This window comes from Phalangium opilio, unplaced genomic scaffold (genome assembly GCF_054372755.1).
Source record: "Phalangium opilio isolate 3A_F unplaced genomic scaffold, DU_Popi_V2 ptg000002l_1, whole genome shotgun sequence".
Classification (NCBI taxonomy): Eukaryota; Metazoa; Arthropoda; class Arachnida; order Opiliones; family Phalangiidae; genus Phalangium; species Phalangium opilio.
Window position 1 is genome coordinate 12,113,262 of NW_028324144.1, and position 10,531 is coordinate 12,123,792.

General features: G+C 35.6%; 1 protein-coding gene across 1 annotated transcript; it reads right to left on the minus strand.

The window, feature by feature from the left end:
- Positions 1-8,100: 8,100 nt before the first annotated feature.
- LOC149719814 (uncharacterized) lies at positions 8,101-9,566 on the minus strand. Its single transcript, XM_089861654.1, has 2 exons — positions 8,332-9,566; positions 8,101-8,242 (listed from the first exon to the last, which is right to left on the minus strand). The coding sequence occupies exons 1-2, from the start codon at positions 8,886-8,888 to the stop codon at positions 8,236-8,238; spliced, it is 564 nt and encodes a 187-aa protein (XP_089717780.1). The 5' UTR covers positions 8,889-9,566; the 3' UTR covers positions 8,101-8,235.
- Between the last annotated feature and the right edge of the window lie 965 nt (positions 9,567-10,531).

A 10,531-nucleotide genomic window follows, 5' to 3' on the forward strand; every position in this document is an offset into this window, starting at 1 on the left:
TCTTCAATAAAAAAAGATAATATTTCACATGAGTGAAGTTTCATACGCTAAATTAATTGATTTAATTTCAATGATTGAATTGTACCGAAAGTCAAAATATATAAGTGTATACACAAATAGATATAATTTTGGAAGCAGGAATGGAGAACAGAGTAATCTGAGCACGCGTCAAAGTCCCGGACCCCCCTTCCTTGGTACGGGGGTATGAAAGAAGAGGCGGATGGGTCATAGCGACAGAGGTAAAAAGGAATTACGTATTTTTCGCCGTCCCCGTCAGTAACGTCATCAAAACGTAGTTTAAGTGAGACAATAAGATAATTTATACTTTTCGTTACGTGTTGGAGGGAGGGGCTCTATACTAGGCTATGAGTCGAACTGAAGTAAATAATAACCGTTCTCCATTCCTGCTTCTAAAATTACATCTATCACTGGTGTATACCACGAATTTCCAAGTGATAAAGTGCCCGACGAAACCGAAATTATCCAACTAACTCCACGAATCTTTTACGTGACACACGTGAACATTTTAATTAAGCTAGCAAACATACTTCACTGACGTGTGAATGGGCCTTAAAATCTGACCTACATTACTTTCCACTAAACAATCGAACAACAATTGCAGTGGACAACCTGTTGACCATAATGTACTTTTCACGATATAAACAACATATAATTTAATGTTTGAATTAGTAAATATTCCCGTAGAAAAATTGATTTACTCTCTTCCACGTAAACCTTTGCAACTCTTTCAATCTTGGATTACTTTGGAAAATATTGACCTGATTCTCTGGACTATCGGAAAAAAAGTGAGAATCGAATTTAAATTAACTTCTATATCGCGTCATGCTTCAAGATTACTTTTAAATATTGACCATTTTCATTTCAGTTACCCTAGCAACAGTTTGAGCGCGGCAGCCAATGTATGGTTAACAACAAGAAAACTTAAGAGTGGTATTATAGTAACGCATTACTAAATCTCTGTACACTAAGGCGAATACAATGTTTTTTGTTTTTTTTTCTCCTTTTCAATTCTGTTAAATTGTTATCGCTTTCTCACAAAACTTGTTACATTTGTTTTCAATTTTCGTATTCATAATAGGATTTAAGTTGAATGCAAAAATGGCAAAAACAGAATTTGAATTTATGGGAAATGATCGATATTTTAAATACAAGTATTCTAGAATCTGAAATTTCAAATCTTAAATTTTATCATAGATTTTTAAAATTACTTTTTATATGGGTACGCCCAAGAGACTGCAATAAATGTTTCGTCAATGACGGTGGGTGACTGGGTGTATCAGCGTTCGGTCGCTTGTTTCGGAGACCCAATTTTAATGATGATGATTAAAATTTAATTTTTCTTGTCAGGAAACTTGGGCGACTTACAAGGAATTTGACATATTCACGGCGGATTATTTAAAACGATCCCTCAATATGAGGTATTTTTTTGTAATTCGATTCTGTAGTATGCGAATACTCTAGAATGTGAATATTATTCGTCGGTTTTGACTTGATTAAAACTGGCGATTATAAAAAACTTTTAACAATTAATCCAGGAATTGGTATTCATTCGTTAAAAAATACGATTAAATTAACCTATAATTTTAATCGTAATCAAAAAAATTAGGCGTCCAACTTACACATTGCTCTTATAATTAACATAATTTAACTCTAAAAGTTTTCCAAACCGTTTCCCCTACGTGCGGCTCTTAGTATACTAGGGATAGATGTAATTTTAGAAGCAGGAATGGAGAACGGTTAGCATTTACTTCACTCCGACTCATCTCTCCAACACGTAACGAAAATTTTAAATTATCTTATTGGTTCACTTAAACTACGTTTTGAAGACTTTGGTGACGGCGACGGCGAAAATACGTAGTTCCTTTTTACCTCTGTCGCTATGACCCTCCTCTTCTTTCATACCCCCTTTCTCGTGGAAGGGGGTCTGGGACTTTGACGTGCGCCCAGGTTACTATATTATCCATTCCTGCTTCTAAAATTACATGAATCCCTGGTATTCTCTGTTATGTGAACTATATATCTTACAAAGAATATACCCTATATCTTACGGTGATTTAATTTTTCGATGATTTTAGGGAGATTTTCGAAGGGCATAAAGTGAACATTGACCGGGCTAAAGAAATATATACTGCTCCTGATGTTTTCAACGTACGATCAAAATCTAAATATACTAAAATGCACATATTAATTAACCCTCTCATTTAGAATGCTAATGTTATCATACGAACCGCGCCAAGGTCATTTTTCTACAGTCGAGAGAAATATTTCAGTCCGTCTCCGGTGATCGGAACGGCCAGGACGTTTATAGTGTCCGGTCCCCCAAAGAAAGTCTTGACCACTTACTTATCCTTCTTAAATATGGACACTGAAGTAAATTTTGATCAATTACAATATCTATTGATTATTGAATTATATTTTTGTTTCAATTAGGTAGTGATTTTAATGGTGTCAACCGTGGTCCTTCTGTCAATTTTGCTCGTGATTCACTCCATCGTAACTAACAAATACAAATTGTTGCCCACAAAGAAATTTGTCAAGAAAATGGCCCGAGAAACCCTGGAAAATGTCTGGGAAAACGCGTCACTCTTGTGCGCCGAACGTAAGCAATGAACTTGCTTGATTATGTTTGAAAAGTATTCACCTTATCGCGAGCCTGTAAAAGATCCTTTTAATGATAATTACGCTCCGTAGCGATTCCCACCGTTTTGCCTCACATTACTTGTCGTCTGCTCGCTTCGTCGTGGCTGATCGTAGTGACTTTCATGCTGTTTTTCTTGGGTTGTGTCTTGCGGACGGAGTTCTCGACGGAAAGCTACAATTGCATCGACACTCTCTCGGACTTGATCAAATCGGGAATTGCACCTACAACGACGAAAAATAGCCGAACTCATTACTATCTAAAATATTTGGTAAATAGGTGTTTCAGTGTTAAGTCCTCTATTTTTCTGACGTAATTGGTGCGCAACTATATAGGCAGCCCATGATCCAGTAGTTAAGGAATGGCTAGACGCACAAAATGAGGAGAAACTCTTCACTACCGTGACGGATTATATGAAGCTTGATGGATACATTCCGATTCTTTTCGGGGAAAAAGCTCTAATCACTGTGGATACCAATGTGAACTGGATAATGGGAGAATTCATGACTTCTGATCCTGAGAGTAAAAAGCTCTTGGTCGAGAACGGAGGACTTTACTTTTCTGAACAAGATGTTAGCTTCGAGTACTTGCACTACATTTTCAACACCTCTTGGACGAGAAGCAGTCCACAATTGCACGAAAACCTCCAACTAAGGTCGGTACGAATTTTATGGTAAACTGATTATGGGGCTTGACTTCAGTTTTGTTTCAGCCTGCAACCGATTTTCTTAGAAACCCAAGTTTTCAAGTATATGGGTTTTAAGGAGCAATACTTAATTGAATCAGTCAAGTGGAAGAGGCCATTGAAAAGCACCACCACCTTGGACCTCGGTAGCGTCTTTGTTCCTTTCTATTTGCTCTGAGATATTTTTATAGCATACTCAATGTTGGCACCAAAACAAGGCGTGACATGATTGGCTAATACACAAACCTTAATTTTTCTTACAGTTTGCTGTAGCTGAAAAGTAACGCCGTAAAGTTCAAACGCACTAACACCATGGGATTATTATTCACACGGCTCATCCTCAACATTATGAAGATTTATTATATACCTGTCCAATTATTCAAATAGAAATAAAATATATAAAATACAATAAATAAAAGTATAATATATGAATTTCGAAATATTTATTTCATGAATTCAAGTATTTTTAATTAACTATTTCGAGCATATATATAGGGTTGAGACCAGCGAATTGATCCCATTAAATGTTCCGTCAAAAGACTAAAACGTCATTTAAAATGCTGCGACATGAAAAAAATCGACTAAATGTAATCAAAAATGACAAAGAAAGTGGATCAAAATGTTGCTGAAAACGTTTCAAATGACTTTTCAATAAAGAAAAGTGACGTGAAATTACTAATTATACAAATAGAAGTTAGGGTTTTCGGATAAAATACACTTCAAAGCGATGTTAAAAATATAAATGTGATGGCTATTGTTGTTAAGATACTAAAAATTAAAATCCTTTTACGATATTGTTAAGTTTATCTTTAGAGTCAGGAAGTGTGACAAGGAGCCTTAGACATTTCTGTAGTAAGTTTCAAACATAGTCCAGTCAAGGATTATTTAAATAGTCCTTGGTGCAGTGCATTAGGATTCGAAGTTCGACATATTTTCCTAACACTGAATGCACCAAAGTTAGAGCAAGGATTATTTAAAATGTCAATGTCATTTTAATTAATCCTTGGTCAGAGGGGGTGCCATGCACCATACGAGTATTTCTCTCAGGTGGGTGTTTTATTCGGTGGTAGCACCCACTTAGGACTCGGGATTCTGTCTTTTCCCTGAAAAGGTAGTGATTTTTCTTCAATTTGGAAAACCTACCAACAATGAAGCGACCGTGCCGATTTTCGAAGCGCCCGCTGGGTCAAAATTTGGAAGGGTTCTCGCTAACTGAAGCCGTGCAATGTGGTTCTAGCGAACTGAAGATGAACAATAGAAATCCATTTAAATTTATTTCCTCTCGAATTTTTGCTTTCCCCTGAAGGAAATTCTCTATTGTGTATCTTCAATTCGCTAGAACCACATTGCACGGCTTTCAGTTAGCAAGAACTCTTCCAACTTTTGACCCAGCGGGGCTTCAAAAATAGGCCTAGTAGTTATCAGTTGAAACTTCAAGAATGGCTCAAACAGCCCTTGAATAGTCAATATAAATAAAATTAACCTGTTTTGTTTTAGTTGATTAAAAAGTTAGTTAATTATGATGAAACAAAGAGACTCAAATTAACTAAACAAAAAACATTTCTGAATAATACCGTGAAAATATTAAAAATTGTTCCATGCATTGAATAAAACCTGACTATTATTCTGCCAAGAAGGAATTTACTATAAGAAGGCCTAAAAAGGGGTCCGGTGCGCGCGTAGTAGTCAACAATCCCCCTCATGGGTGGGGGGAGGCTGAAAACCAAGGCGGGACTTTATATTTTATCTTACTCTATGTTTTCCACCATCTATCTCTTTTACCTTTCCGTTCAGCCTTTGTTTGGTTTTTGGAACTCACGAAATCATAAGTATAGTACACTTGATTCGATTAAGAAACAATTATAGAACGAACGATTTTCACGTAGAGACACTTTTTCAAAATCCATTAAGTTAGGTTCAAAACCTTTAACTAACTTGTTAATGGCAATTAAAAACCATTCCCTAAGCGTTTCAGCACCGCTGGAAGTCTCCATTTTCTGTTTACTTTTCTCGAGGTTTTTTTCTCTAGTCGGAATACGTCAATCGCGTCTGTATGACCTATCCCCACGGGATCCAATAGGAATGCGCAGAGCAATGACGGACATGAACGGGGTGGGGCTTACTTGTCCAACGACACCGACGTAAGAGTAGAAGCGTAAAACTTTGGTACTTAGGTCTTCTTATAGTAGAGAATATAGACGCCCGTATACGGACAAGATTGTCCGTATACGGTTGTACTTAGTGTAGCTGGGAGGAGGGGCTCATCCCCCCCTTTTCGTTCTTCTCTCTAGGAGGTGGTGCGCCAGAGGGGATGGGAAACTGCAAAGGGTGGATTGACGTCACGTACCACGTGATGTTGTTGGCGGGAAATTTGAATTTATAGGGGATTTTTTCGTGTATTGATATGACGTCACGTAATTTATTGGTATTGAAGACATTCAATGTCCATAGTGGTATTATTTTGGTATATCTTTAGGCTATTGTATACATTTAGTGGATGATTTACGGGTAATTCCATAGGTTCAATAGATCCTTTCTACACCATCCTGTAATGCTATTATTATTAAGGTCTCTCCATGTATGATTATGTTATATTACATGAACTAGTTTTAATTGAGATAGGGTTTACATTGCAAAATACATTTACAAATTAAGCTACGACGTTGGTCTAGGTGTACTCATGTTTTGTATTGTTATTATTAGGTGTATCTTTAGGATATTGTGTACATTTAGGATATGATTTATATAGGTTCAGTAAACCATTTCTGAACCATCCTGTAATGCTATTCTCTGTATGATTTTAAGGTCTCTCCATGTAGGCTTATGTTATACTCAAGAACTAGTTTTAAGTGAGATATGGTTTACATTGAAAAAAGGTTCAACTAACAATATGATGCGGTTCTAGGTGTTCTCCTGTTTTGTGTATTGGTTATCAGGTTACTACGTTAAAACAATAGTACACTTTAGTATCATAAACGTGGTATTACGGCAGTTTTTGCACAGTTGGGTAGTTGATTAGAAGTTAAAATGAAGCAGTACTGCTAAAACATCAGAAATAAAATTTGATTCACATTAGTTTTAATACGAATTTGGAGAATAAGTACAATTACTTGAGTTAAAATGCGAAATATTACTAAAAAAACATCAGAAAATACGGGTTGCATAGAATACATGGTAAATAAGCACAATACTAATTATTAAATTAAAAATCGTCATAGGATTGACTGAAAAATATATATTTTTACTACGCGCTAAAATATTGATATACAGTTAAAACGCCCTATCGTTACTAAAAAACATCATTAGAAAATACGAATTACAATGGTTTTGATATCAAACAAATTCACTAAAATGCAAAATTAATACTACTTCAAAAAAAAAATCGTAGTACAGTATGATGAATCACATATAGTTGCATAAGCATATGCCATCATCGAAAGTATAGCAATATTACTGCATGCGAGATTATTATTAAGTACATATATACCCGTGTACCTTCATAGAAAATATAGCAATACTACTTTTAATATGATTTAAAAGCTACAGTGTTTATTGTACGATTTTAGTTCAAATATTAGGCTAATTATTAAACTAAAATGTTCACAGGATAGACGAAAAAATATATTTTTCTATACACGCTAAAATACTGATATACGATTACGGATAAAAATATCGAAATATTACTAAAAAACGTTACTATAATTATCATCAAAAAATAAAAATTACACTTATACAAAACAGTATAAATTCAATACTAATTTTTATACCGAAGTGCTAATTAATATATTAATTAAAAACAGCTTATTAAATGCAAAAATATTACCAAAAACGCTGCGTATTCGTTAAAATATTGTTACATGTTGATAGTTGAAATACGTTAATATTACTATAAATAATACTTGAAATACGTTAATATTACTATAAATAATACTTGAAATACTAATTAAAATACTGCTACTGGGTATCTAAAATATATACAAGTAACTTATGTCGAAAATGTCAAAGATTCTAGTTAATATAACCGTATGGGGTAGTTTTATAGTCAGATATTATTCGAACTTTATCCACTACGACCTGATATGTTTTGGTCTGATTGATCGTGATCAGAGTGTGATCTTGCAGACGTCTGATTTGTGGGCCAATAGGGACTTGAACCGAGTTCATTAGAGGTTCACCTTCATTGTTTACTCCCAGTAGTTTCTTCATTGTTTCGAAATTTATATAATTTTCTGTAGAGGCGTTTAAATAAAATCCTTTAACTTTGATAATGTTAGTTTTAGCGCCGGTTTTAGGGTCTAGAATGTCCATAGAATAGTTCTTTGGTCCAGCACTCCCCCATTCACAAATATAAGCGTCTTGCCCATAAGGTTCTAATTCATTTTTAAGTTGCCCCAAATAATCGCCTGTGGGTAGCAAATGAGCGCCGTCTGGCGAGAGGTACACTAAACTGTCAGTGTCATAGTAAAAACAAAGGTCACCGACCTTTTCAAGATGCTTTAACAAATGTAATCGCGCCATAGATGTTGTGTAACAAGCGATAACTACGTTTGTGTGTTTGTGCACCAGCTCGTTTTCTAGGATGTGTTCGTATTTTACAAGTACTGTGCTTTCGTTAATTGTTAATAAACTTTTAACCTCCAAGTCTGGATTTAATATTAGTGCGTATAATTTGTGGGCATCTTTGATCAATTCGGTAGAGATGTGTCTTGTTTTCTGGCCGAATTTACCCCAAAAAGAGTTAAGCATAAGTTTGCTAAGGCATCTGAGACCTTCATTTTTCTCTACTTTCGTGATATCGAGTTCTACACCCTCTTCGTCTTTGAAGTTTTTGATATATTCCTCTTTGTCTTCTTGAGTCTGGCAATCTGCAGGGAAGCCACTAGCTTGGGCTTTATACTCTAAAAAGGTATTAACGTAATCTTTAAACAGTCCTCCCTGTTTTGTTTTGGGATCATATTGCGTCACTTTGTATGACCAAGCCTCGTACATTCGCGTGATTTTGTAGCCATTCTCTACTGCATGACGTAACTCGTCGACTACCCATGTGCCTCGCAATTCTCTTTGTTCTGTAGTATGGTCGCAATCACCTTGAAATTGGGTTTTGCAGCAGGTGTAACATAGTGGAAATGTTAATTTCCCGTTAATACGAGCAGGTAAAACTGGATGAATCAGGTTTTGTGTCGGTAATACGTCACACTTGAGAAGACCATCAAACGAAAATATGTCAGGAAAATCGTCTAATATGATTTCAGGATGTCCTATAGGTATCTTGGTGGTTTTATTAATGAATGGGTATAGACTTGTGAAATCCACGTAGTGAATACGCTCCGATCCTGTTGTTTTATGATATAGTTTTGTTGCGCAACATCTTCCTCCGAAGAAAGCATCACGGGGGTCTAATCTTTTTACTACTTTAGGCTTAATGTCATTACATTTTAAAAACTCTATTATTTCAGGCTTATTTAATTTTTCCTGCTGCCATTCACACTCCCATTTGACATTCACTGTATAACTAAGGGATTCTAATTTGGTTAACATGATCATGCTTCTAATATATCTGGAATTCAGAGTCTGTGCAGGGTCTCCGTGCAAAGCCTTGTTTCTGTTTAAGGGAAAGTGTATTTTACACCCATGATAGAAACACCCCCAGTACTCGAATATTTCCTTGTTGATTTCACAAAATCCGTCTACTTTGAGTTTTTGTATTCTGGTTTCTTTACCTCTAAAGGATGATTTGATAGATATATTTCGTTTGTGCGAGGTCCACTCTAGCCATTCTATAGCCCCTATCGACTGATTTTCGCTAAGTCTATAATAATTAGCGGGTATGATGCCTATAGTATCGGGTTTAAGATAATTCCTGCGAAATACGTAAGAGCAAACGCCAGGAAGAGTAATTGCGCCGCAATTAAATGGATCTACGCCTGTTACTTTAAAGAGTAGTGTACGAAACGTTATACATCCAAGGAATAGTAAAATTGTGTCGTTCTCACAATAATAATTGAGCTCGTTCAGGAAGTTGAAACCTTTACCTTTACTATCTTCTGAGTTATGCCATTTTAAGAAGGCATCTAAATTTTTCCTTGTAAAATATTGACAGCCATAAGCTTCGATGGGGGGTAGATTACTTTCTATAACATAGTTGGTTTCCTCCTGCCTATTTACATCAAATTTATGTTCTATTACATTGAATAAAAAATGTGGAAAATACCCTTTAGCGGCGTCTGATATGCCAAAAGTGGCGGGAAACTTTGCTAAGGCCACAGGAATGAAATTATAAGAATCCAGAAATAACAAGTTAAACAATTTCATTTCTAAAATTCGAGTTCCGTTAATTTTCAAAGATGGAACGAATTTTTCATCCCTATTAATGATTTCTCTAATTAGTAACTGATTATCATAATTGCTGCCAAAATGTGACAGTATGACGACGTTCTTAACGGCATGCAATTGCATTAAATAATCTAAAAATAAAGCTATAGGATTACCGCCTGAAAATTGTTGTTTACGCTTACCAAACTGACTACACATAATACAGTTAAAATTTAGGGATGTTTCATCTATACAAAACTCACACACGGTTATACTGACTAACAGGATAGCCTGGTGTTCATAGGCTCCTATTTTTTCCTGGCACATCTTCGTTTGTACGCATTCTACGTCAAAGAAAATATACATAAGGTTAGGCTGATTAGGTCTAGGCTTTTTAACGGATGATACTTGCAGAGGTTTATCTTGGATAACCTGGATATAACATAAGTGATTGCTGGGCTGATATTTCTTACAGATCTGACAAAATATCTCACCACACGTATGATATTCGGATCTTCGAGAAAAATCAATAATATTTAAACAGTCTTTACAATGAAAAAGACGCTCACATAGCGGCTTTTTACTGCTGGAAGGTGCTAAGTGGCTTTGATAGCAATCAGCGCCTAAGAACTTACGTAAACAAGACTCACAAGCTATCTTGGGGCCTTGACAGATAGTGGGTCTCATGCAACTAAAACAAAAGTCATTACATTTATGGGACTGTATTCGCCAATAAGGGATAAGGCACTTTTCACAGAATCGGTCGTGATTAAAAAGTGGTTTTAATTTTGTAATAACGTTATAATGGTTATTTTCCTTTAGTAAATAGAGGCGGGCCCTAGTATCATCGGGATCGTTTTCACCTAAAATTAAGA